Source organism: Strix uralensis, chromosome 19 (genome assembly GCF_047716275.1).
Source record: "Strix uralensis isolate ZFMK-TIS-50842 chromosome 19, bStrUra1, whole genome shotgun sequence".
NCBI classification, from domain to species: Eukaryota; Metazoa; Chordata; class Aves; order Strigiformes; family Strigidae; genus Strix; species Strix uralensis.
The window spans coordinates 3,565,425-3,592,826 of record NC_133990.1 but is presented as its reverse complement, the minus strand read 5'-3'; the positions used below and the strand labels follow the sequence as shown (position 1 = coordinate 3,592,826).

General features: G+C 49.3%; 1 protein-coding gene, 1 long non-coding RNA gene and 1 other non-coding gene across 6 annotated transcripts in view; all 3 read right to left on the bottom strand.

Annotated features, from left to right (window-relative positions):
- Positions 1 to 5,976, bottom strand: part of SEC14L1 (SEC14 like lipid binding 1) — a 42,981-nt gene extending 37,005 nt beyond the window's left edge. For 2 of the 4 annotated variants that reach the window (XM_074888835.1, XM_074888836.1), the window contains exon 1: positions 4,196 to 4,287. Coding sequence is in view for 1 of the 4 variants with exons in the window: in XM_074888834.1 (XP_074744935.1) it covers positions 4,196 to 4,258 (63 nt within the window). In the remaining 3 variants the exon portion in view is untranslated. Of the gene's footprint in view, positions 1 to 4,195; positions 4,288 to 5,870 lie in introns of those variants that run through there. The other 2 variants (XM_074888834.1, XM_074888837.1) reach the window with 2 other exon arrangements.
- Positions 5,977 to 22,847: 16,871 nt separating this feature from the next.
- LOC141952155 (uncharacterized) lies at positions 22,848 to 26,569 on the bottom strand. The gene is made up of 3 exons (XR_012631558.1): positions 26,528 to 26,569; positions 25,862 to 25,969; positions 22,848 to 22,988 (listed from the first exon to the last, which is right to left on the bottom strand). It is a non-coding gene; the product is annotated as an uncharacterized LOC141952155 (long non-coding RNA).
- LOC141952378 (small Cajal body-specific RNA 16) lies at positions 25,595 to 25,774 on the bottom strand. Its single transcript, XR_012631612.1, has one exon.
- Positions 26,570 to 27,402: the final 833 nt, after the last annotated feature.

The window sequence follows — 27,402 nt, the reverse complement described above, 5'->3', positions numbered from 1 at the left end:
GCAAAATACCTTTGAAAGTCTGTCTCCTGTCACAGGCAGATTTGAAAATCTTAGTTTTCAAAGCACAAGTTCTTAAAATCTACGTTAATGTGACTAAATGTAACAGGACAGGTTTAGAGCCCACCTGCTCTGTTCAGTCATGTTACTATTCATATTTATTTCTGAAACTAAGTAATTTGTGGCTGTAAATAGGACATTTTCTAAATGGACTGAAAAGCAATACATTTTCCACAGAGCTTCCAGAAACTAAAAAAAAACCCCTCTGGTCAATGGCTCAATTCAATGTTTGGTTTTTTTTTTTTTTTTTTTCCAAAATCCTACTTATTTTCCATTTGCATAAATTCCACCCTCGGAATGCTGAGTATTCATATGTAACTGATTATTCATTATTTAAATTTACTTTGGAAATTAAACTCAAGGGGAATCATCTAAGGCATGTCAGACTGAAAATGAGCTGTGAATCTCCAAAGTTAATTTTAGCCTCCTGTGTGTTAAGAAAGATTCAAGTTCTTAACTGCCTTTTAGCATTAAGAACTACTTACTCAGCAAAGGCCCTATATTACTTTAAATGTAAACCTCTAACATAAAAAATTGAACCTATAATTTTTAAAAGTTTTGTAAAAGCAGCTTCTCAGTTTTTCTGCAATATATTTAACCTTGGTAACTTGACAAGTGAGTCTAAGTAAACAGTCATTTTTTCACATTTCAGCTGCTTCCAGCATTACGTAAGCTTCAACATTAACAGGAGGAAAAACAAGGCGAGATTCTGTTCAGTCTGATGAACAGCTGTGCAAGTTGTTGGCTGCTTTTTTAAAAAATATACATATATACATACACACAGAGAGTTTTCAAGAAGTTGATTATGACAGATATGCGACAGAGCAGCCAAAAGTAATCATGTCAGCATTGGTAACCATTTGGTGAAATTGTATTGCCTGTGTCAAGCGTGTCAGACTAAAACGTGGTAATTTCTGACCTACGATTCTAGAATCTTTTCAAGTTCAGGAGATAGTTTCATTAAAAGATTTGCATCCAGTTCTTACTGTTTTTAAAGCAACTTAGGTATTATCTAGAACCACAAAATTTGCCAGTAAAAGGAAACCAAGGAAAGTAGCTTGTATGTGATTTTCCGTAGCTTGCCTTTAACGACAGAGAAAGGCGCGAAGCACAGCAGCGGCTCTCCCAGCTCTCTACCGCCAGCGGTACTTCACCCGTTCTCTCGCAGTGTATTGTCGTAGAGTTACATTACGGTTCGACAGATGATTTTTGGATTTCAGTGGAGGAGCATAAGAGAAACTTATTTTCAACACCAATTCAACTTAGAAAAAGAATTTTCACTGTGTCTATTTTAAAAGTCTTTATATCATAATTCATATATCAAAACACTTTCCTTGTCAATCTTGGTTTAGATCAAAGTGGAATTAAATCCATTTTTTTTGTCCTAATATAGCTGCACTCACCCTTCACAGTGAGAACCAACTTCTCTCAAAACACACTAGAGCAGCATGAATGGAATGCTGATTGTACTTTATTCTCCCTCAAGTACCTCTTTGAAACCCAGGAAAGGAAAAGTGGGCAAATAGGAAGTTTGTAGTGTAAATGACCCATTCTGCAAGTGGCATTCACTTGGTTGCTTGTAGAAAAAAAGGATTTTATGCTGATTTCTCTATCTGAAAGCTAAATACTAGCTTGACTTAACGAGTTCCAATTTCTAATTGGAACATGTATCATCCAGGAAATCTCTACAGTCCACATGGGCTTTGCTGACACCAGTGATCTTCATTACTACTCTACAGACTGAATTACCTCTTCAATTCCATGAAACAATCAGGGAAGGGAGGATCATTTTCCAGATAAATTTTTTAAAAGTACTCAGCACCCTAAGACAAAGATGAGATTCCATGCAACGAGACCCAGGCTAGAAACAGTGATTTTTGTTAGACATCTCAGCATACAGAACACTGCTGCCACAGGTTTCTTTGAGAGGCTTTTTACTGACAGCTGAACATCTCAGTGGGTTTAAAACCTCTACTTGAGGACACATTTTCTCAAAGGTTGGGTGCAAATAAGAGAGGGACAGAGAAAAAAATCAAACAAAACACATACTGTTAAAGTAATTTGTTGGGTGCTTTAAATTCAAACTTGGTATATACCAGGATGTGTTCCTCACTTCACAAGAGCTGCTGGCACTGTTACAATAACATTATAGCACTTCTTCCTTGAGAAAATGCAACATAGTACTTCCACTACAGGGAGTACAAAATTTGACATGAATTTCCTTCCAGAAATACTTCATCAACTTATGTAATCACTATTCAACCACGGGAAAACAGTAACAAAAAGCATCAAACTCTCATATACTGTTTATATTCTTTAAAGAATTTGGCTCATGGAGGCACTCCTCTACATGCTTCAGAAAATGCATGAATAGTTTTGATAGATCACCACAATGAATTTTACAAGTTTTAAAAACCAGTAACAGAAACGACATGGCAGGAGAAGGATGTTAATCCCGTGATCACATTCTGAACAAGTTCATGTGATAACTCACTGCCCTGACAGACAAAATAAATCATACATATTATCACTAATCTAAACTCCTAGTCTCAGAAAGCATCCTGTTCAGCTGTTTCTTTTTATAAACATTCTTCTCCTCTTAGTTCACTGTTTTAATTTTTCAACTATTGTTTTATCCCAGTTGCATATGTAGTATAAGCCTCTTTTTTTCCACAGGAGAAAAGCTTTCATGTAAGAAAAGACTTAATATTTGTTAAAGATTATTCTTCAAATGTTATCCCCAAGATACAGAACAGTTTGAGAACTCAAAGTTAATATTAATAGTCAGAAGTGTTTCTAATTACACTCAATAAAGCATTGTGAAAAATCCTGATGTCAGCATTTTGACTCAAAATATCCTTGAAGCAGTAACTGAAAAGAATTTCTGCCCTCAATTCAATAGCAAGGTAAAGACTCACTAGTTCAGCAAACAGCCAGAGAATTTTGTCCAAGAAACTCATTTTGGTTGACTGATCTAAGAACAAGAACCAGTATATTTCACTGAAGGCTACAGTTACACACAATCAAATTTAAATAGAAGCCATCTGAAGCCTAGCTGTCAGAGCTGTAGTAAGGTCCTAGAAGACCTTAAACAGATCACAGTCAGATTCTTCACCACTCATGAAAATAACCACTCACTGCCTTGAAGTGTTTGCAAGAGCAAGACCTGCATGTGTAACACTGGAGGCCGCTTTAGGAATAAGATAAAAAGAAAATGAAGTACTCCCCGCAGAGCAATCTAATCCTTTTTTGCCCCATGACTGCAAAGGATCACTTCTGTAAGGAACTCTGCACTCCAAACCATGTGATCTATCTAAATATTTACACTATGAACATCATTAAAGCTCTCCTCTGAAGCCATTAAACATAGTATTTTCAGCAAGTGAAACAAAACAATTACTATTTAGATTATTATTTAGTTTTAACTGATTTTATCAGGTAAGAAGCTGACCTGACTGCTCTCCTCTGCTGCTCTTTGTAACTCATGAGAGCCACACAGCTATGGTTTTGGCTGAATATACTTTAAAATGTCAAATACCTAGTTCCTTTCTGTTTTCTAAAAGAAAAAAGGGAGGCAGAGGGGGAGAGAGAAAGAAGAGGGAACCCATTTTGGTTAGTATTTGTAACGTTAGCACACAAATTGGCAACCATGCATCCAAGAGGCTTTTGTTCATCTCTCTGGCCTCCCTAGAAATCTTTTTTTCTCCCTTCCCCCAAAGTATTACCAATGCTCAGAATGCTTTCTCCTCACTTATCCTTCCTTTCATGGCTTTTTCTGTGCTCTCTAGTCCTTTAAGCTCTACACTGATGAAGACACAACCACAATCTTTTAATCAACATACTTGACACTTTCTCCCATGCTAGAATAGATTGCCCCCCAGTAATCAACTGGGAAGTATGCTTCAAGCCTCCTTTTGCTCTAACTTTAAAATAAAAATATGAACTATATCTAAGCTTTGGGAGAAAAAGAGAAAAAATACTCTGGGTAGAGAAGAAACCATCAAACCACATACCTCATATTTTGTATATAATTTAAAATTTGTACGTTCTATAGTTCCTATCAAACAGAGCCCAGTAAGTACTTAGCAATACAAGGAACCGTCAAGGAAGAAAATTACAGCAAAAAAATAATACTTACAGCCATAATTAACTCAAAAGGGTGTTTATACACCCGTACGGGGGACTGATACTTCTGCACCATAGCTGCAGTTAGTAACACCAACTCAAACCTGAAAAAGAAATTTTTAAAACCATCTGTCAAATGTAAGAAGCCATTTTCAATCTTCTCTTACAGTTATTCTGTGCGTGATACCATGCTAGCAATTCTACAGGAAATCCTTCACAATTCCTTGATGACTTTTTTTTCCCCCCCGGAAGATGCAATGAGGCCCTGAAAAGCTACGTATATTTTTGTCAGAAATGACTTATCATTTCTTCCAAAGACGACACAGAATTAGCACATTTTCAGTCCACTTTTAGTAACAAATCTTCAACACTCTCCGTGACTCTTTCATCAGGATGGTGAGACTTCCTGTGCTGCTGCTGAGAACCAAACATTGACACATACCAGCTAAAGGCAGAAAAGCATTGCCCAGTTCCCCCGCATGGTAGGTGGGCTGCCTTGCTTATAGGTCATTCTGAATTGGGACTGGCTTAAAAAAACCCAAACACACACACAAAAGAATTCACAAAAAAAGAGGTTAAAAAATACACCGAGTGTTAAAACCCCTTGTTTTCAGAAAGAAAGAAAAACTGGATCAGTACAGCACACCGATACAAGGCATTCCTTCATCATTTCCAAATCAAATTAAAAGTTTCTCTCTCAAAAGACTTAAGAGATAGCTGGGGAGAAAAACTTAAAAGAAACTAAAAATAGAGCCAGAAAAAATTCACTAGCAAAACAGATATTATTCCAACGGCTTTGTATCTGCTTTCCACAGCAAAGAGTTTGACCCAAACTCTCTTGAATGCAATTAGATTTATTGAAAAATACTGGCACTAGCACCTACAGATGAAACCATGGGCTGCTGGCCAGACTCATTTTAGCAAGAGATGGTTTGATTACAAGTTAGAGTTTTATTTTTTAATGTGTTCTCACGTTATCTACAGTACTTCTGGAAAGCGTTATCAACTCCAGCTGCGGAGTAGGGCAGCCGGGCACGGCGGCTCCTCAGACACGAGCAGCAGCCAACAATAAAGTCAAGAGTCACAAGAAAGTTCAGCCGACATCCTAGTCAAGAGAGGAATTTACCCATGACTACCCTGCATTTTAAAAAAAACCACCTGAATCAGCAAAAAAAGCCGCAAACCCTCTCTAATCCTTAGAAAAAAAGACTTACACAACAAAGAAACTCAACGTTTCTTTTCACCGCTGGCCAGGGCAGCGCTGCCCGCGCCCCGCCGGGCCCCCTCCGGGCCGGGCCAGCGCAGGGACCCTCCGGACACCTGTGACAGCCCCGCCGCGGGCTGTCCCGCTCCGTCAGCCCCGCGCCGCCCCTGAGGGCACCCGGGCAGGGCCGCCCCGGGGGAACGAGAGCCCAGCGGCCGCGGCGCCGCCGTGACCCGCCCGAGGGCCGTCACCCCCCGCCCCACCCCGCTCCCCGGGGCTCACCGCCGCTGAGGCTGAGAGCAGCCGGCGGGGACCGGGCAGGGAGCGGCCAGCGGGAAACTTGCCGCGGGGGACAGCAACGGCGGCGGCGGGGCTGAGGGGAGGGCGCGCCGGGGGCGGCGTGGGGGGCACACGAGCGGCGGGGCACGGCGAGAGGAGGGGAGGGGGGAAGGCAGAGGACAGGCACCCGCGCGGCGACCCTTACCGCCTCCCGTCACGACGGCCGGCCGCGCTCTGGCCTCATGCCGGCGCGGGGCAGCGCCGCCGCCGGTTCCGGCGGGGGAGGGACAGCGGGCGGCCGCCGCCTGTTGTTACTAGTGACAGGGCGGGGCGGGGCTTGGCCCCCGGCCAGCGGCTGCGCATGCGCGGTGCCCGGCGGGGAGGCGGGGGAGGGCTGCGGGCGCCTTCGCCCCGCGCTGCCTTTGCGCCTGCGCGCGATGGCCGGGCCGGGCCGGGGGGCGCGTGCGCAGTGGGGGGCGCGGGGCCTCGCGTGGCTCTCACGCCCCGGCAGCCCCGAGGGCGGGGGGTGCGAGGCCCTTGTGCGGGCACCTCCGCCTCGCTCAGCCTCCCTGAGCAGCGCTGCGGGCCTCGGCCCTTCAGTCGCTCCCTCAGGGCGGGGGTTTGGCTGACACCGCCCTCCGGCAGGCGAGGCCGCGGCCCAGCCTGGGCCTTGGCTCCGCAGGGCGCTGCGCAGGTGCTGATGAGGAGCAGGGGCATTAGGGAGCGGTGCTGGGTCTGCGGCACCCAGGCTGGACACTGAGCCCGGTGGAGGGCCCGGAGTAGCGGCCACAGCACCGGGCAGCTGGTGGTGTCCTTGGGTGCTGCGGGGGGGTGGTGCCTGGCTGAGGGGAGCAAGAACTGGAGAGAAACTGCCCCAGAGACCTGGCTGGGACAAAGGGTATCTCTGCTGAAAGGGGAACAACTGCAGCCTTGGATCACAGATGGTCCCTCCTGAGACAAGTGCTATATCATTTCATTAGTATTAAGCAGTTGCTCCGTTCAGGCTCATCACCTGAGGAGGTGCTGAACCCGTCCCAGGTCACCGCTTGAGCATCTTTCTGCCTCTCGCCTGTCTCTGCTCTCAGCCAGCAGTCACCCTGCCTGGGGTGCTTTGCCGTTTGGGATGTCTGGAAGCGATCTGTCTTAGGCCACGTCTAGCATGGTTTAACTATGATGTACTAAAAGCAAGAAATGCAGTTATGTTTTGTACGGTACCAGCGTATCCCAAACTGTTAAGGACTTCAAAATGAGGGGCCCGTGCCTCCGTTCCCTTCAATGACCCAATCAAGGCAATTTGTTTACCCAGAACATGTTTTGTTACTGGCTTACTCCCTCAGAAAATAAATCTTCCTACTAAAATTGAGAGTCATTATCCTATCCTTTTGGTACAATTCTTTCTCTAGGAAGGCTGGATTTGTGGTTACTATTAATGAGTGATTCAGCTGCAGTTCTTTCTTACACAAACCACGTGTTTTTTAAAGCTGGTCAAGAATAGTCTGTTGTCTGATCTGAAACAAGCAGCTGTTTAATCTGTTGAAAAACTGTTTCTCTGAATCTGGTTTCTGTTGTGGCACTTGGCCGGTTGCCATCATGTAGCTGAAGTTAACAGGTTAATCTAGTAACTCTGTAATTAGATTTAGTTATCTGATTGATATTCCTTGCCATTATGCTTGTAACATCCTTTTCCTGCTCTGAAAGCCTGAGATACAATCCTACCAACATAGCAGGGCGAGGAATTTACGCCCACTCAGATTCCTCTTTGTTCATAACATTTCTCTCTTTAGATTCTGGGAATTGTTTTAATTCTTGCTGACTGCCACTATTCTACTTAACCAAATGGCCATATAACCCAAAAAACTTTGGACCTTTAAACATATTGAGAGTTTACTGATAGAGTGAAAGCATTAAAGTGAACGTCCATAATTTAATGTCTAAATCAGTCATGGTAGGTGTCTTGCCTGTTTTCTGCAGAAAGAATAATCTTAATAAGATAGACACAAAAGAGGAAAGTAATAGGTTTTTTAAGTTTTCTATTATTGTTTATATTCCTGTTACACCTTCTCTTCTGGAAGCTCCAGCAGTGCATCATTAGAAGGAATATAAATGAATAAATGGGTGGGTGAAATGTTTAAGGGAAGCCGTGAGGCATGCTGAAGACTGAAGCCCAGAGGACATAGGCTGAAAATGCAAACCACACAATATTTTCAGAAAATTAGGAATGCAGCTTGCTAGATACGCAGGGAGGTTGGGCCTTAGGGAGGTTAAGCAAGGTCGGTCACTCCCCACTGTCTGAACACCTTTCCTGGATTGCATTCCTCCGCGTTACGAACTTTGGTTATACAACTCAAAGCCCTGTCCTGTATCTTGTTTCAGGCAATATTGCCATGGAAATTAATGGCACTATTGGTAGTAAATCCTTTATTATTAATAATAAGTAACTTAAAGTACAATTGCCTGGGAGCAGTGCAGAGCTGATGTATACAAGAAAAGATGCAAAACGCCTCCGGGTCTTGCTGTGATTCAGTGCAAGCCCCTGGAATTTCAGCAGGCAGGGACTTGCTCTGGTTTCTTTTGTTTACACCCCAGAGAGTAAATAAAAGTGAAGTGGTCCCGGCTTCTTACTGTCCAGCAGGTCTCATCTTTGCAGCTTTTGTACTAAAGAGACAAGATTGTTAGGAGTTCTCAACAAGAGAGCGTGCGTTCCTTCAAGGTCTTGCTGCTAAACCGTACGTTTATTAAAGGTATGTGAAAGAGGGATGAGATTATGAGTTCTGATACACTGACGTTCTTCAAGAGCCATTCCGTAATAAATCAGTCCCGAGTCGGTGGATTTTTTTATGTACTACTGGCTACATTGAAATAAATACCTGCTTCCTAAACCTTTAAAACCATGAAAAAGGTCCCAAATGATAACATTTCCAGCTAAAATAAGCATGATGACTGACAAACAGGTAATGGGACAGAGTTGTGCCCTGGGGACATGTGATTCCGGTTTACACAGAGTTCTTATTAAATGCATTATAGGTACTTAACTAGGTGTCACAATTTTTACTTTCCCTCGTCAGTCTAGGGAGCCAGTATCTGATGGTGCTGGATATGAGGTGGTGTGAATTCCTTCACTCCTTTATTCTTAAAACCAAAGTAACTGTGACACCCGAGTTCAGTCCTCCAGGCACATACCCGAGTGTGCTCATCTGTAACAGCTGTACATATTTTTTGTAAGCTCCTTATATAACCCATACTGGGGAAATGGTACAGAGGAGGAGAAATGTCTCCATGTATCTCTGGAGATCATAAAGCCCTTTGTAATGGCAGGGAAGATACTAATAATCCCAATATGCAGATATAAATATTGGGGCTCACAAAATGCTATAGGAAAAGTCACGCAGTAGGTCCGTATGAGAAAACAGACCAGAGCTCTGCACTTCCAGGGTGATCCCCTTATTCCCAATCACTGCTGCCTTTTAGCTCTGTGGTAGTTTTCCACCATTGACAAGACTGGGAATAGGGTAAAATATCTCCAGACTAACTTGTGTTCAGAGAGGTGATGTTGATGTATGAAACCTAGAAGGCTCCTGTTGCTGAGATTTTTATTCAGGGTTAAATTGACCTTAGTTTACTGTAGTTCAGTGCAGTATAAGTGAAGGTGTATTAACTTTATACCGTTATTTGATTTATCTCAATTTTCTCATGTGTCACAGTGTAGAAAAGCCTTAAATGACCTTGTAGACGCGCTTTATGTTTTCATGGCACAAACAGTCAGAAACACATTTTTTCCTTTCTTCTCGAGTGATAGGAAAATTGAATTGCAGGCTGGGAGCTGGCCAGAGACACCAGCTGCCAGCTCTTGGACTCCAGCAGCTACATCAGAGCACAGACACCATTGACATAGCAAAGGTTACACAGATGAACTTTAGCACATAGGATTAAGTCCTGATTCATGAAATCCATGGGATGAGCACATGGAAAGCATCCCAGCCCTTATTCACATCCTTTCATTGCAAAGCCCGTAACCATATGAGGCTTCCTGCAGTGAATTCAGTGTCACCGCTCATAAGCAGCGTGGTGCTAAAGCAAAAGTGAGCAGGTGGTGCAGGGGGGGCTGCTAGTACAGAAATAATTAAAGCGTGAGGAGCTAGCAGAGTGTATATCCTGGATGAAGCATCAAATCCAACACTCATTCCAATACCCGCGTTGGATATTTGTAACACCCAAATGGTCAATAGCACAGACTTCTTGGGGGAGCATGAGGAGGGGGAGACACCCTTTGGGGCATTATTTTATCCGGCAGACAACAGGAGGTGGCACAGGGGGGGCAAAATGTCAAAGGGAACTCACCCCCACGACCTTTTTTCCAGTATAAAGGGAAAAACACTTGGATGATAACTTGCTGGGGTATTTTATTGTTGCTGAAGATGTCATGCTCATAACACAGGGAGCTGGAGTTGCAAGCAAGGAAGGTTTTACTGGGCTGTTGGGAATGCCCAGCTTTTCTAATAGCCTTTGGAAACACTCCTTGTGCCCGTGTGCCACTGCCTGGGAGCTGCTTGGTACCTGCCTCACTGTGAACAGCCTGGTACCAGTCGTCTCTTTAAGTGAGTTAAAGGACAGCCTGGATTAAGAGGTAATGGCCTCAAGTTGCACCAGGGAAGGTTTAGACTGGAAATTAGGAAGTATTTCTTTCCAGAACGGGTAGTCAGGCGTTGGAATGGGCTGCCCAGGGCAGGGGGGGAGTCCCCATCCCTGGAGGGGTTGAAGAGTCGGGTTGACCCAGCGCTGAGGGATCTGGTGGAGTTGAGAACAGTCAATGTTATGTTGATGGTTGGACTGGGGGATCTTCAAGGTCTTTTCCAACCTAGACGATTCTGTGATTCTGTGATGAGTTCATTAATAACACTACTCAATCCTTAGAAAAATATCAGTCTCAGCCAAGAGGCACAGCAAATGCAAGGATGAATAAATTTCCTATAAAAATAAAAACAAAGGCTGTTTACTATCCCTCTTTTTAATGAGTCTGACAGTACAAATGCTCTCATCTACTTCAACAAGCATTGAATCAAGCTGTTGGATTGCTCACCAGGTAACCGACTTTGTCCCTATTTGCCTGTAAAATGTTGACTTTTTTTTTTTTTTAATACCAGAGGAGTAATAAGAAACAATTACTTATTATTAAAAGTATTCCATAAATCCAGCTCCTTTTAAAGTACGCACTGACTCCACCAGTCCTGGGTCTGCACCCTGTGGGCAAACACTGGACCCTTTCACTGGAGCTCCGTCAGGACAAGCCTTCTTTGTGACTGCTGCTCCGCCAGCATAACAGCGCGTGTGTCTGTATAGCTTGTTCCCGTGCCTGAAGGAAAATGAGGCATATCATTACGAGGCACTTGCACACCAAAATAACTACCAGTATAGCTATTTCAGGGTTTATTTTTTAAATCACGCTGTCTGTGGATCAGGCCTGTGCTGGCAGCCTTCATCCAAGGATCTCTTAGAAAACACTTGAGAAACATAAGTCTCATGACACTATTTGCAGGCCCTAGAAACGCTGCTTATCTTCTCTGATCAGCAGAATTCTTTGCATGAATTCCAGTCCTGTATCCAAGGCAATCTCATTATTTGCTATATATGCTTGATCTGCTTGCTAATTTCTTTTTCCTTGTCACGGGGGAGGAACCTTCCCGTGCTCCACAGGCATGCCTGTGTTTGGGAGATTAAAGAAAGCAAGCAAGATGCATAAAAAATGTCACCCACTTGGAGCGGCGGCAGCTGAATGGGGAACACAGTTTAGAGACAGATGTTCCTTCCAATTGAATGGTCTGTGTCGCTGATTCCAGCGCATTCAATGCCCCTGAAAAGTGTGAGAAGGAGGGCATTACTGAGCAGAAGGCTGGCTGCATCCAGGGAGCTGGCACGCTGCAAGCAGCAGCTCTGCTGATTTTGACATGGCTGCAGCATTAATCTGTCTCATCCTTGACCACCACTGTCAGACTCTCTGTCCTGGAATTAATTTGGCTAATGTACCGCATGATGGAAAGCCACATTTGCAATCTCTTTGCTAGGCAAGACTGAACGGAGATTGATAGCATCCTCCACCCCTGGGTAAGTGAACTGGTAGCAGAGCTCCACTGAAGGGACACCCACTGAGAGTTTGGGTCCATCTCTCTAGGGATGAGAGATGGTACATTTAACACCTCCCAGCTCTTGTAGCTGTCAGCATGGGGCAGGGGGAGCCTGAGCAGAGAAGGAAGAGGTGGAGTTGCCTTTGAGTCAAGCACTGGCTCTGTAACCCTTGTGCAAGTGGGATGTGTAGGAGTTTTTTCTGAGGACAGCTTCCAAACAGCAGTCTCAAAATAACTTGGTTTAATGAGGGGATGATCTCCAGTACAGGAAGCCTATTTGCAATCATGGTTTCAAGCTGGTAGCTACAGACTGATGTGTGACCACTAAGTATTTCAAATTAGCTAATGAACAGCTGTTGTTTGATTTGCTTTTGGTCATAACCAGCCTGAGTCTGAATTAAACAAGAGCCCAATGATAAAAGAAACAATATGCCCCAGTACAGCTCCCTGGACAGGACTGGAAACAAGCCCAGTGCTTCCTCAGTGCCCCATCCCTGTGTGCACTTTGGCCCTCCTGGGCCTTTGCTGCACCACGTCCATGGGGAGCAAGAAAGGAGAGGGCTCTTGAGTACCCAGGAGGTAGCAAGAGGTCAGATGAACATGACAGTGGTGGGAGTCGAGGCAGCAGCAGCCAAGCAGAGCCAAGACCCCCAGGCTCCAGACAAGCAGAGGACAAATCTGGTCCACCCAAAGCTGACATCCAGCTTGGGAAGCAGAATAAGGTGCAAGGTAGACAGGATGACACGGGAGGGAGATCACTGTATACCCACCAGAGCTCCAGCTAAATTAATTTTGTATCTTAATCGGTAGAAAAGGACTTTTTGAGGGGGGCTGGGCACCCCTTTACCACCACTCTGTGAGATGCAAGCTCCGCACTGGGTGGACAACTGTGTGCCTTCCCTCTTCATCACTGCCGTGGCCACATCCAGCACGGGCACGTTCAGCGACACACGGAGAACTACAGGTGATTGCAAAAAACCCATGAGTACATGGATGTAAGACACATCAACACTGCACTGCTCAAACTAACCCAGAAGAAGGTTTTAAATGTAGGCAAGCTAACTGCCAAAAATAAACCCCCAACCCACCCTGGCTGCTGCGCTGTGCCATGGGAACAATATTGTGCATATGATCAGATTCAGCAGGACACAAGCAGCCTAAGGGTCTTTTTACATTTGGCTTGAAAAGGCTAAAAATAGCACCCCAAACCGCACTCCTTTTTTGCATTGCCATCTCCTCTGCCTGTTCCTATTCACTGGTACTTTTACATGCAAAGCAGGATTTGGGATCCAAGGCTCGGTAATTAGACTCCAGCCCAGCAGCTGCAAGTGGAACAGCTGGAGGTGTTATTTTTATGGGTTATTAATTGACTCCATGAAAAAAACGAAGCCCAGCAAACTGCGAGAGCCAGCGAGCCGCAGTCCACAGCCACATGACAAGGTCTTAGTGACAGAAAAAGATAAAATAAAAGAGAACCCAGTCTCCTAAAGCCGATTAGTTATAGCAATTTCTCCGAAGCTAAATATAGAAAAAAAAAAATCCTCCCCCATCTTCAGCTCCTTTGACAGAGATGAGAAAGCACAAGGAAGGAGATAGAAAGAAATTTCATTTTTCACTTAACCCCCTCGTGGGTTGCAGAGAGAAACTGCTGCCTTGGTGACGCTCCCAACACTTAAAACCAGATTCCCCTGGCAGCTACGCCCTGACCACCCCTTTCCTCGGCCCTAACAAGTGCAGCTGCATTTGCCTCAGCCACAAAGCCCAGACTCAGCTGCTGAGCAGCATCACGGCGCTGAGCAGGGCAGCAAAGCGGGGAAGGTCCCGGTGCCAGCCCAGCGCCCGGTCACAGCTGGGCCAGCGCGGTCCCCAGCACCTCTCTGCCGGGCACAGCTGGGTGAGCTTGCAGAGCCTCCCCTTCCCAGGCACTGTTTGCCTCCCTTCAAAGGGGCTGAGCCATCCACACTGCCCAAAACCAAAGCAGGAGAGAGCCAGGAAGACCTCCTGCCTCCAATTCTGCTTCCTCCCTGCCTTTCCTGCAGCTGGGGACAGACAAGGCTTGGGGACAGATGAAGCCTCCTGGGGCCAGGCAAGAAACCCTGCATCAGGGGCCAGAGTAAGGAAAGGCTCGGGGTGCTGGTGGTAGGAGAGAACAGGACCCAGGCCATTGCCTCAGTAAAACCTACTGCTATCTCCTTAGACCTCAGGAAAATAAACAACAGGCAACTCCAGCAGGGATGCTGAGAACCCAGAAAACTGGCAGAGCATTTCAGATTTAGGGGAAATTAATTTAGCCCTTGTCTGGACGCTGACAACCAGCAAGGCCTTGTCCCCAAGACAGCCCATATTGCTGGCCCAGGCTGTGGCCTCTTTGTGCAGGCCCTAGGTTTAACTTCTGGAAATAAATCACCACCATAGAGCGGAGGTGAAGCAGCACCTCTCGCAGCAGAGAGGACAGCCAGGCTCACCACGCCTGGGCATCGCCAGTGCTGGCAGCCAAAGGAGGGGAGAGGCAGCAGTAAGGCTGCTGCTGCTTTGGACCAACTTGCCAGTATCTTTCCAAAACCCAGCCCAAGAAAGCCCCCTCCGCAGCAGTGCTCAGCAGGAGGTGGGACAGATCTGTGTTCCACGGCTCCAACACGGAGATTTCTTCCCACTTTCATCACCCATACAGCAGGAGGAGCACCGGAGGCACCCCCAAGCTTCTCTTCCCAATGTTCAGCCGTAAGCAAGACACGCAGACAATGGTTAGAAGAGGGGGATATTTCACTCCAACCCCCACCCTTGACACTAACCGCCCCTCCTGTTGGGTTTGGGGTATTTTCAGTCCCTCCCATACTCCCAGCTGCACCGGCTCTGTCTCTGGTGGCGGCTGAGGGAAATGGGTGTGTTGTGATCTCACCCTTAGGAGATCACTTGTTTGAGGTGCAACCAGTTCCCTTAGACGTACCTTCAACATGACCGTGCGCTCATCCAGACATCCAAGCCCACCCCTGGCCCTGCTGCCAGGACCGGCTGTGTTCTGTGCCAGCCTGGCAGTGCCAGGACCGTCCTCGTGTAGGAAAGCTCCTCTTGGAAAGCCAGCTCTGCCACATGCCAAAGACTGGGAAGAGCTGTCGGAGCTCCTGCCGGGTGCCAGCACTTCATTCCTGTAGGATGGGATTGTCTGTTAGTCTTTTATTTCCTGCTGCTTTGCCTCAGCCGCAGTCTGCCTGCTCCACATGCAGTGCCCAGGGTGCACAACCCTCCCCGAGCCACAGCGAGGCCATGGGGCTTCCAAATCACGGCGGGTTTCATGCTGTTACGTGGCCCATCCCCAGGCTAGAGTTCTCTACAGAAGCATCAGCTTCATGCAGAGAAAAAGGTAGAAGTGCCAGGGGGACAGGACAGCCCCAGAATAGGGTTCCCGTGGGGAAGGCAGGGCTGGGTGCCCAACTTCAGGGCTACAGGGACACATCACCTTTCCCTTCGCCCATTAATTCAGCCGAACCAGACAATTGCTCTGTGTCTAACAACACAGGAGCAGCTGTAGTGTTGCCCTCTGTTCCCATGGTGGCTGCACAGAGCCCCCCAGCACTACCTTTAACCTGGTCAGGTGGGCTGCAAACACGCTGCAAAGGGAAGGGAATTCAGCATCAGCAGCATGACCCAACTCAGGCCTGGGGAGATGCATGTTGCTTGTGCATCCACAGGTCTGGCAGTACCACATCTCCCCAGGCTTTTTTCCCTAGTAAGGCTCAGTATATGCCATCTGTGCTACCATCACACCTCTCCACAAGATCCAAAGTTGTGGTTGCACAGGGATAGACAGTGCTTTGGGGACAGCAGAAGGGAAGGAAGCTTCTTCGAGGGGGTGTCAGAACCAGAGGTGATCTCGCTGGAGAGCGGAACTGCAGGCAGCCCCTGGGGTTGCAAAAGTCTATGGCCTCCACAGCACAGGATGGAGATCTGAGAGCAAAGAACATCAAGCAAGCTGAAGGAGAGTGACATTTTCCTTCCCAGCAGCTATATCCTTGCCCACACAGCCAGCGAGATGACTCCATACAGCTAACGATGCAACGTGACTAGTAAACAATGCTGCACCAGGAAGAAAAAAAAAGAGGAAGAATGAGAAAAGCAAGGAAACAAGCCACATTTCGGGATAGTAGCATGCAGCAGTGAGCTCCTTAAAAATCTGCTGAGGAAGGCACTTGCACAGCACATGGTTTGGGCAGATCAATGAAGCTGCAAAGTGGCCTGCTCCTGGCAGGCACACAAATCCACTTTCTAATGAAATTTACAGCAAGTGGAATTTAGGTCACTACTCAGAAACATTCAGTTTATTCCAGGCAGCTTTTTAAATATTTAAGAAATAGCTGTCAAATGAAGCCTGTTCACCTCTGCCTGGAAGGTCCAACTTGGAGCCATGGCAGATTTCTTAGTTACAGCTTAAAGAATATATATTTTTAAGCTGTCTTTGCTTGCCCCTTCCCTCCATCATCACAAGACAGTCATTGAAACCAAATCCTGCCATGCAGTCCTGGCACGGGAGGGAACTAAGGGCCCAAGAGATGCTCAGGCGGCACCCAGCCCAGCCTCATCCCTTCCCCAGGGTCAGGGCAGACGTGACCTTCCTGCAGCCTGTGCTCTCCCTCCGGCGGTAAATGCAGGACTTGATCTGCTGCTGAAGGAAGACCAACACTACAGCATGACCTAAAAACAGCTCTCAAGGGAGCAGCTAAAAGCAGCCTCTTAGCAGAGGTGAACCTTCTCTAAAGGCTGAGCAATGCTGAGTGGAAGGATCTGGGCTGGACTGGTGGTTGCTAGCACTATTCTCAGATGTCGTGCTTTGAGACCTGCCGGAGCCTTTTCAATGGGTGGAGAGGGAGGAGAGCTGGAAACCAGGCAGTTCTCCGGCTGTTTACCCAGCAGAAGTGGCCACAGCCCCAAATCTCCATGCTCTCAATTCCTGTACAAATCAGAGCGAATGCACAGACATTTCCTCTTCCGGCAATGCAAAGTTCAATGCTTTGCATAACACGCTGACAGGCGTTAACCAATTCCTGTCCCAGCTCAAGGTCCAGCCTGCCAGTCACAGATCTCAGAGCTTTTCCAGCCCAAGCACAAGCCAGGAGCAGAGGAGCAGAAAGCAGAAGGCAGCCTCAGGTCACGGCTGGGCTCCCAGCATGTGGTGCTGGTTCCTGGCTGGCTCTTGAGGACTGACCCAGCAGGGAGCAACATGGCCTCGTGGCTGCGGGGCCGAGGGCTTAGTGTGAGGAGAGAAACCTCTTCCAGAGCAAGGCACTTGCTGGGACGTGCTTTGAAGGTCAAAGCAGTTTTCCCCATTGCTCACAGACTTGCCCTACCTTGGCAGCCGCCCGCCCGCTCCTGGACTCCATTCGCTGCAGCCAGGGCATCTCATCTGCCTGCACGGGATCTGCTCCCTTTTCGTGAGGTCTGGGTTTCCTCCCAGTGCTCAGGATTTGGCCTGTCTGCAGTTGAGGTAAAACATGGGTGCATATGCAAACACCTCTGCCTCCTTCCTCGTTATTTTTGACTTGGACACATAAATATCCATTTCATGCTCAGCTGGTGAAGGATTTGCTTGGCTGGGTTACGACCCTGGCTGCTGCTCTGCCACTGGTTCTGCACCAGGATCTGGCACCAGAGGACAGTTGGTCTCTGACCTACCCCCTGTCATCACTCCTGGGCTTGGACGAGCACACCAGGACGCAGCTGCTGGGCATCGCTGCTGCACACACTGTGGCACCAGCCACCATGGTCCTTTCCCTCTGTGCTGCCCTGCGAGACAGTATCGGGGCATGGCACAGGCTGTACCCAGAGAGGATGAGGAGGGACCAGTGACATGGAGATGATACCGTCCCTGCACAGCTCCACAGGCCTCGCTTTCCTCTCCCCCTCTCCCGTCAGCGCTGCGTGCCAGCGTGCTCCGGACGGCTCAGCTGCAACCCTGGCTCTGCTCAGCCCTTGGCTGCGGGCACGTGTGCGTTTGCCCTTGAGTTAATTCACACTGGTGCCCGTTCACCTGGGTCACAGTGTTGGCAACAACACCCGTGGACAAAGAATCGCGCAGGAGGGTTGGGGGCACTGGTGGTCCCACTGGCCTCCCCGCCCCAGAGCTAGGATCTTGTCCTCTGCATGCCTCCGCGGAGCTGCCTCCCCTCACCCTGCCTCAGGCCTCCTGCCTGCAGCTCCAGGAGGGGAGAGCACCAGAAACAGCAGCCGGTTGCTCTGTGTCCGCAGAAAAGGGACCCACCGGCCGGGCCACACACACCTTGCTTTTCCCATCCGTAAAATGGAGTAAGCCAAGCTTTCATGGGTGGCCAAAGGCATCGACTGCTCTTTTGCTTTCTGCCTAGGAGGAAAAATGCTCAGCATTAGGTGTCCCACAAGAGGGATCAGATACTTTATACATCCTGTAGACAGGGGAAAGGCACCTTCATCCATCCCCTCCTCCTAGGTGCCCGCAGGGTTTCACGCTCCGCACCCCTCTTTGCTGCAGCTGGCTGCAGGAAGCAGCAGGTCCCTTTTCCCCTCAATCCTGAGGGGCTGCCCTCTTGCTTGGGGAGCAGGGCACATATTTTAAATCCAGAACATCATGCACGGACCACTTAAACACAAACAACCCAGGTGAGAGCACAAAACAGATTCCAGCAAAATCAAGGGAGCCCAGCAGAGCAGGGTGCCTCACTGCGGGTTTTACTTTCACACATCTTTTATGATCTCTTGGCCAGTCCCAGGTTTTCTATTCCACAGGAAATTCCAACACCAAAAAACCCAAAACAGGCCAAATTCAGAGGGTTTGGGGTTGGTTTTTTTCAGAAACTTTCAAGAAAAAGGAAGAAGCTGTAATTCTAGAGCAGTGAATTAGGGATCAAGAACTCTAAGAAGAAACACTCACAGCACCACGACGTCCCAACCTTTCTGTACCTAGGCAGCATGTCCTGACCTTAAGTTTTACTTCTCCCAAAAGAAGTTGGGCTTCCAAATGGGCTGAAAAGCCAAGTCATTCCCCATGGGTGCTACTGTGCCGCAGCTGACCCTCAACATATGGCGATTGTATCGCAGCCCGGCCATGGGCCTGGGCACTTCCCTGCCAGGGGAAAGGAATCCTCTGCATGTCAGAAAGGGCAGTATTTCCCAAAACCCAAGTGCCCCAACTGTGCCATCCTGCATTCAGTGCACATATACCCATCTTTGTGATGAAGATCTGGCTGCCATCACAGCAGAGCTCCCTGCTGTCCTGGGCAGTGCTGCTGGGCAGCTTCAGCAGGGACCAGATGCTGCTGGCTGGCTGGCAAAGATTGGGTTGACCACCTTCAGCACTGAGATCTCCAGGGCCTCGAGTCCAGCAGGATTTTCCCCTGCAGCAAGAACACTACCGAGAAGTCATTAAAAAACCCAGTTCTGTGGTTAGAAGCAGGAGAGATGATTGCAAGCAGTATCTGTGCTTGGTGCCCTGGGTTTATGTTGCAGGACGGATCCCAATCTCTCCACAAAAACACAATGGGCAGAACTTTTTCCAAAAAGTCACGGGATGCGCAGAGCATGATCTCACCAGTCAGAAATGGAGGAACTGAGAAAGCTGTGCATGGGCAGCAGGCTAGGACAAGCAGAGCCAGCGAGGCTGTAGCTCCCCGACCCACAGAGCTGACGTAAGGGCTTCATGCTGCCAAAAGGCAGAGGTCCGGCTCACCCAGCACCCACCAGGACCTTCCATGGGCCAGCCTAGCTCCTTAATCCAGCAACAATAAAATGCTTTTCTGCCAGGCGAGCAAGTTGCGTCAGCTCCCTGCAAGGAGTAAGAAAAGCCAGCCAGAGCTGGGCACGGTAAGTGCTGCAGCTCCTTTCCCGCAGTGACAGGCTGCTGGAGCAGCTCCTATCCCCATGTCCCCAGAGCGGCCAGAGGAACTGTGTTAAGGCACAGGGTGACAATGAGCAGAGAAATCCAATGTGCTGGGACACAGGGACCCAAGAGCATAAGGGAAGAGCAGAGGGGAGTTGAGCTGCCTGGGGCTGGAAGAAGAGGTCGGATGCTGCAGCAGAACAGCCCACCCACCCATGCAAAGGATTAGAGCTGCTCCCATCCACGGAGCCATTTTCAAGCAAGCTGATAGATGGATCAGAAGCTGCAGAGCCCCAGGGGCCACATGGGGCTCTGCTGTGTGTGGGGAAGGAAGGCATAAAGGCCAGGGCAGGGTAAAGCAATGCGTGGAGGGCCACCAGGTCTGTGACCTGCCAGAAAGCAACGTTCCCTCCAGCAAGCAAAGACCTTGCTCCAACAAAGCACACTTCCCCTCGGCTCGCTGTCAGCACAGGGAGCACGTCCAAGCAGATAACTCATTGCTCTGGAGACTCATGTACTCATGAGACAAGCTATTCTTACCCGCACAGGAAGGAACGGCTTGCAAACAGCACAAACAAGTGCATGGCTCAACCTTATCGCAGCATGCAGGGCACAAATGGTGGACGAGGCTCCCCCAATTACTCATGCTTTGACAGTCGGGTTGTGTTTGCAAAAACACGGAGCCACTGTGGTGGCCGGAGGACTTTGTGCACAACCCCCTTCACGGCTGGGGAAGAAAAATAAATGGCACGTGTTTGGAGAGCCAGAGCAAAGCACTGCTCCAGGGGCCAGACTGGGTGCAGCTCACACATGGACATCCGCCATCCCTGCCAGCACCCTCAGCACCTCTGCTGGGGCCCTCTGCAACTCACACAGGGCTCGCAGCCACCCTCGTGTTGCCCAGCACCGATCTGCTGGGAATGTGTGAAATCCTCAGAAAAGACAAGCTGTTTGACACTGCCCACCTTCACACAGGCAAGAGACAGCAGCGAGGGAGAGGGGGACAAACACCTTGTTTACAGTACAAACACCACAGGGTTTAAAACCATTTCCCTTTTGGGAGAGCCTGGAGCTAACCACAGTGGGGATTAATTTTGCCCAATTAGTGGGCAAAACTAGTAAAACAGCACAGGCTTCAAAACATATCCATGTGATACCAACACTGACTGGCTAGGGTGTTTGCCTACTCTCTTTGTCTTGGCAATAAATTCTCAGTTGCTGTTTAAGAGGCTCACAGCAGCTTGAAGTCCCAGGAAAACTCAATGGGCAACTGATAAGCAAACCTGGGTGTACCCATATTCCTGGGAGGCTCCGGAGCAGGCGAGCGGGAACAGGGGATGTATCACCCTGCTCCAGACAGGCACAAGCCACTTTTACGATGCAGTTTGAGTCACTGCAGCTGATAAACAAGATCCTTAAGCATGATTTGCAAGTTACACAGCCCCAAATATCCAACTGACCCACTTCTCCCAGGTCGGTTGTGCTTTCCTCAGGTGAAGGCTGTTTACAATCTCTAATCCACTTTGCATGTTGGTTAAGCAGAGTCCTCAGCACACCGAGCCGGCAGAGGCTGCGTCCTGCCTGTACCTGTCAGCCCGAAGAGGCTTTTACTGTAGCACTGCCTCTAGTGCAACTGATGGCTTCAGCTGCTGGACTGTTTTCACAGCAAGACCCCAGGAGAGGCGCCGGGATGGGCTGGGGACCACACTTGGCACTCATGTGCATATGACCGTATCAAGACACAGCATCCCCCAGGAGAAGCTGGGGAAAAGCACATTTGTTTTTTTTAAAAACAGTGACCAGCTCCTTGCTGATCCATTCTAAATTAAAACCTTCAAAGAGAACATTGACATCATTTTTGCAAAAAGATGCAAAGTTTCCTTGAAAACAAAACCAGAGAAGCCGTTGCAGGACTGCCCTTCCCGCAGACACCCCCTCACCTCCCCACCCTCAACACTGACACCCCTCAGCCCTGCCAGCACCACCCCACTTTGACTGCCTCCCCCTTGCTCTCCAGCCAGCCCCACCCCGACACCCACCCGGCTGCGGTAGGAGCAGGAGCCAGCAGGCACCATCCCACTCCCCTCTCAGATGTAAAGATCAAGCTCCAAAACGTCCACGGACCCCAACTGGGACCAGCAGCCAGTGAGGAGCGTACGCTCCTCTGCATCTCAAGCCAGAGCAATCACATACTCTGGAAGATCCCATCTCTCCTTTGGGTGCTCCCCAAGCACTGCGAGTGCTGGAGCAAAGCCAGCATCGCTGGGTTCAGTTCTGCTCAGGAATTCATTCTTAACGCGGCAGAGGCAAAATTCAGTAAGAAATCCTGTACTTGGCCAAGGAGCCAGCACGGCTGCCATGAGCTGAGCAGCTTCTGCACACACCTCCCAGCAAGCAGCTCAGCTTCATGGCATTTCACGAGCGTTTTGCAGCACATTGGCCTCAGGTTTGGCTTGGGAGCGTGGCAGATTGTGTGAAAATTCCTTCTACCTGTGAAGGGAAATCTAGGAGCCAGGCTCTTTGCAATGTAAGTGAAAAGTTACTACTTGCTGTTAGCAAGGGTCCATTTTACCACCCATGTGGAAGGAAAGGGAACTTGGCATGTGCAAGTTAACCCTCTAAACAACCTCTTCCAGGTACCCGCACTGGAGGTGGGCACTAACCGTACCACGCCTACAACAGAGCCGCTTCCCCCAGGCACACACACCTCGTTGCTTACGAGTCATTCCACTGGCCAGGGCCGAGCATCATCACATGGAGCGCATGGCGAGCCCGGCTGATGGTTACATAACACACGGGCAACGCAGGCCGCCGCCAACACGCAGAGCCGGGATCCTCAACGGAACGTAATCCCGCCGCGGCCTCACTGCCTGCACAGCCGATTAAAGGAGGAAAGTCTCCTGGATTTCCAGTTTCTGTGAAAACAAATCATTCTGCAGAGCTTCACACCCTCTAGTGGAGGTGGGAGCTTGGCACACTGAGGAGCTGCTCTCAAATCCTTCAGCACTGCTGAATTCGAGATTGAATTATCCCTACAGATCCGCAAAGCACATCTAGAGCACTACACACCTCGAGTGTGACTGCCCCAGGCACAAGTCACAAGTGTCAGTGGAGGAGCAATTTTATGTCTAATTGCCTGTAAACGGAATTGCAGCACGTTAAAAATCCTCTCACTTTGTTCACGCATAAGTATTAAATATGAAGAAGGAAGAAAGCCAACTTTGAGAACTGGATTTTATTAATGTTTACCATCTAATTACGCAAAACTACTTTCTGTAACCTAAAAAGACCACACAGGTATAACCAAACTGCAAGGGCAGCGCTCTCACCATCCTGCAGAACGATCTTCTGGTCCAGCCACCTGAAAAGAAACGACCAGGACGTTCAGCCACAGCAAGCATGCTGCAGGGAAAGCTGGGCACAGGCGCCAGAGCTGCTCAGCCCCCACGAGGCTGTCACAAACAGCTTGTGATCCAGGGCCCTCCTGCAAATGGTTATGCTGCATATTAATTAAAATGAGAAAATGCTTTATTGTTTAAAAGGTAGCTGACAGGAAAATCCTCGAAATAACTTCCTAAAATTAAAATTATTCAAGCTCAGAAGATACTTTTCTGACTTATATCCAACCTTCCCCTCCTTTATTAAAAAACTGACAAGTTTTAAATATAGCAAAATTTATAAATTTTGGATTTAAAGGATAAATACAGCTCATTTTCCAGGTGCAACTAAGATCAGGATATTTGCAATCACCCTATCTAGGGCACCACATGCTTTATTCTGACAGCCCGTGTAGCCAAAAATACCAATTTGTAACCCAGGGAAGAGTGACATTAGTGAAAGGGAAATGCTTGTGCAAGTAATAAACTGATCAAAGATGTCAGTCTGCAGCAGCACACAAGTGAAATGTCTTCTAACTGCAGCCTGTCAGACAGCTCTGCCCAGGTCAGTTCAACATCAGGAGACAGAGCACAAAGGGAGAACTGGTTGCAAATTCAAAGCGTGTGACTTTGCATCTGGTAAACGGAATGCAGCTTTGCTCGGCGCAGGAGATGTTACCTGGTCAGGGCGTTAGCCAGAAATCCAGCTAAAGCTAGAGACCACTGTCCTACACAGACCCACCTTCCCTGGATCAGCATCAACTGAAGCATCTAAGAAAAGCAGCATCCCACCGCCAGCTCTCCTTAAAATCCTTCCCAACAGCATTTCTACCCTGAAAACTTCCAACAGCACACCAGTGCCAGTCGCCCCTTGTGGCACCATCTCCCTTCCAGCTGAGGGGAAGCTAGGCTCAAGCCTGCGGTGTCACCATAAAATGAGGCTGCCAGATCAACCCAAGCACACACCTGATCACACCAGGCACAGGAACGTGACCACATTTCTGCCAAAACGGCTGTAACAGACAGCCCAGAGCTTATGCTGGTTCCCGCTGACAGCAGGAGGTCAGATGCGTGGCCCGCAGAAAGCCTGCCAGCACAGTGTTAACCTCTTAGACTGGTCTGAGCACACCAGAGTCAGCAAAGTGAGCTTGTCCTGAGCCAGAGACACTCCTTCATTTCTGCTGAGGAGACACAGTATGAACGGTGTTTCTTCAAAAATATACTTCATACTGTTGCGGTTACCCTGGGAGAGGCAGCTGAGTGAGATGTAAAGTGGAAAAAATTCACCACCTGATGAACAAGTAGGGGCAACACAAAGAATTAACAGTGAGCTTGTTAAACCATCAGGCTCCCAAATTAACACCCCACTAAAATTATCAGGGACAGTTCACACATCTGGTTAAAACTGAAACTGGACACAGCAACAGCGTATTAGAGCTCTCAAGACAGACACATCAATTGTGTCCTTCTAGCTCAGGTGCTGCTGGTGTGCAGTGCCCCCGATTTTAAGATCTGATTGGAAATACAGCATCTGGCAGCCTCTGCACAGCCACTGCGGTCTCTACAGTGCAACAGAGCTCCCCCACAACACAAAGCCACTGTGCTGGGGGGAAAAGGGGGGCAGAAAACTTTTTTCCCCTCCCCCAAACTACATAGTCCTTCCTCTCCCTCCCAACCTCTGATTCAGTTAGCTTTCCCATAACTTCATTAACACGCTAAGAGGGTATTGTCTCCTCAGCTTGCTTTTGCTGCTTTCTTACGTTAAATTTGCTCACAGATGGGCCCAACAAATCCCAGTGCCAGGTCAAGGCGAGCAAAGGAAGCATTTTGCTGGGACTGGGGACAGGGAGGGCCTCCTATTTTAGCAGCAAGGAAATATTAATTCATTTTATCCCAAACTGCACTGAAAGAGCTCGCTGATCACTGCAGATCAAAGCCACGCGCAAAACACAGTCTGATGGCAAAGCTGGGTTAAGAAGCACCTTCTTCCTCTCACCATCCAACAGCTCCTCAGCTGTACAGGAGCAACAATCTGGGGTGACCTCCTGGTGAGCCAGATCACCCAGACACCAGCAACGAGCAGGAAAAGCTCTAAGCTCTTTTTTTTTTGACAAAGAATTTTTGTCAGAAGCCAGGATCACTCTGGTGCCAGGTTCACAGCACGGGCCTTCCCTGTGCCCCTTCCCGTGCTTGTGAGAGCACGTGCTCGCCTGAGCTGTGACCCCAGCTGAACTCCCCAGCTGAAGGAGAAAAACCAAACAGTAAAGGAAATCACAGATGTAAGAAGAGAGCAAAGTACACAACTTCCAAGAAAGCCTTACAATTTGCTCAAGTAAAGAAACCACCTTATCAGTACTCCCTACTATGGGGGGAACAAAGTTTTGGAATTCAGATAGTACCAGTGAAAAATCAAGTGAAAAAAATATATGTGCAACACATCCTAAGTTCTGCTTTCCGTGTCTGTAAAACCTGCCTGCAAAGGAAGGGCAGTATCAGTTTAATTTTGCTAGATGATTTTCAGAAGAAGATTCAGTATACGTTAAAGAAACTAATCTAAAAGCTGTTTTTCCTTGGCTTGGGGGGGGGAACCTGTTGTATGCAGTATCATACATGACCATCAAAACGCTGCATGAATGCTCACACCTGTTACTGCACAGGATGAACCCCAGCAAGGAGCCCGCCTGGGAGTTGATCTCGGGCACGGGTGAGGCTGGCTGGTACGAGGCCGGGCCCGCTGGCCCCACCACCCAGCAGCCCTTCCCCAGCCCTGCGCTCGCTGCAGCGCCCACAGACCCTTCGTGTCCCCCACCCAGGAGGGACCCACAGGGCTCACCCAACTCGCCCGCTTCTCGCTCACCTCACGAATGGAAGCCCCAAGTGCCCACGTACCACCCGCGGTCGCCACTCGGGGCTGGGGCTTCTCTGGGGCTCAGCCCCGGCAGGAAATCCTGCCACGCGCGAAGTTCTGGGAAAATTCACAGGAAAAACAAACAGTCCCGGACTGGCCGCCACCACTGTTCGCCCCGAGAGCGCGGCCTGCCCTGGCCACACAGGCCCCTCCCGCTGCCCCCCTTGGGCCCGACTCAGCTCCCCCCCCTCCCCAGCACCCCCCCAGCCCTGCACTGCCCCGCACCCACCCCCCGGTTCCAACCCCGCCCCCCCCCCCGAGGAACCACATTTGTCCCTGCACAGCCCCTCAGCTCTCCTACCGCCCCCCTGCACTGCCCGCCCCCCCGAACCCCATATCCTGCCCCCCAGGCCCTCACTGCACCCCTACACTGCAGCCCAGGACCCCCTGCACCCCCCGCAGCGCTCCAGCCCCCCCACACCCTGTCTCCGCCGGCCCCCCCCATTGCCCCCCACCTCCCACACCGTCCCCCAGCCCCTACTACACCCCATGCTCCGCTGCCCCTCACTCCCCAATACACCCCCCCACTGCCCCAGCCCCATATCGTGCCCCTCAGCCCCCAATGCGCCCCCCCAGCTCCCCCCAGTCCTGCCCCCCCCCCCAAACCCCCCGGACCCGCCACGAGGCCCCGCACGGCCGGAAGCAGGAGGCTCATAGAGAGGAAGCGGAGGTCAGAGCGCCTCGCAGAGTACTTCCGGCCTCCCGCGGTCCTCCAAGCCCTGCCTTAAAGGGCCAGCGACGCCCAGAGGCGGCCTGACCGGCGTCGCTATGGCAACCGGCGGTGCCCGAGCCAGGCCCGAGGGCGGCGTTGCGGGCCGCGGGGGCGGGTAGCCGGGTGGCGAGTGTCAGCCCGGGGCGCCGGGCCTTGGCCGCTGCCGTTCGCTGTACCGCTCCGCGCTCCCGGCTCCCCCCGGTGCCGCAGAGGCCGCGCCGGGCCTGGCGCCGCCGGCCCCCGGGTCTGCAGAGGGGGACGGGGCTTCTCCATGGAAGTAGCGGGACGAGAGCCGAGAACTGGGGGGGCCTCTGGGGGAGACAGAACACACGACCCCAGCCAGGTCGGGGAACAGTCCGTGCTCTGGGATGGTGCTGGGTTTGGTTTTATATCCCCAAAAAAGGCAAAATCTCCACACGCGAAGGGTTCGGAGGCTGCTCTTGGCCGGAGCTGAAGGTGCACCCGTGTTAATACAGAGTAAATCAGTATTGGAATCTAATTTTCTGTTGATGGCTTTCGAGGCCGTCTGTTTATGTTGAATTGTACTTCACTTTCAGTGGCTCTGACAGCTCCACTCCTGGCTACGCGAGAGAGGCTGTTCAGCATGAATAAAGGTATCGCACTCACGTAATTTAATCACAAATTTATCTCCAAGACATTTTGGTATAAATAGCCCAACAGAAGAAAAACACTACAACACACATGTAATAGCTTTCTTCCTGATGGCTCATTAAAAATGAATAAGCACTTCGTTTTATTTCTGCAATAACACATTTTA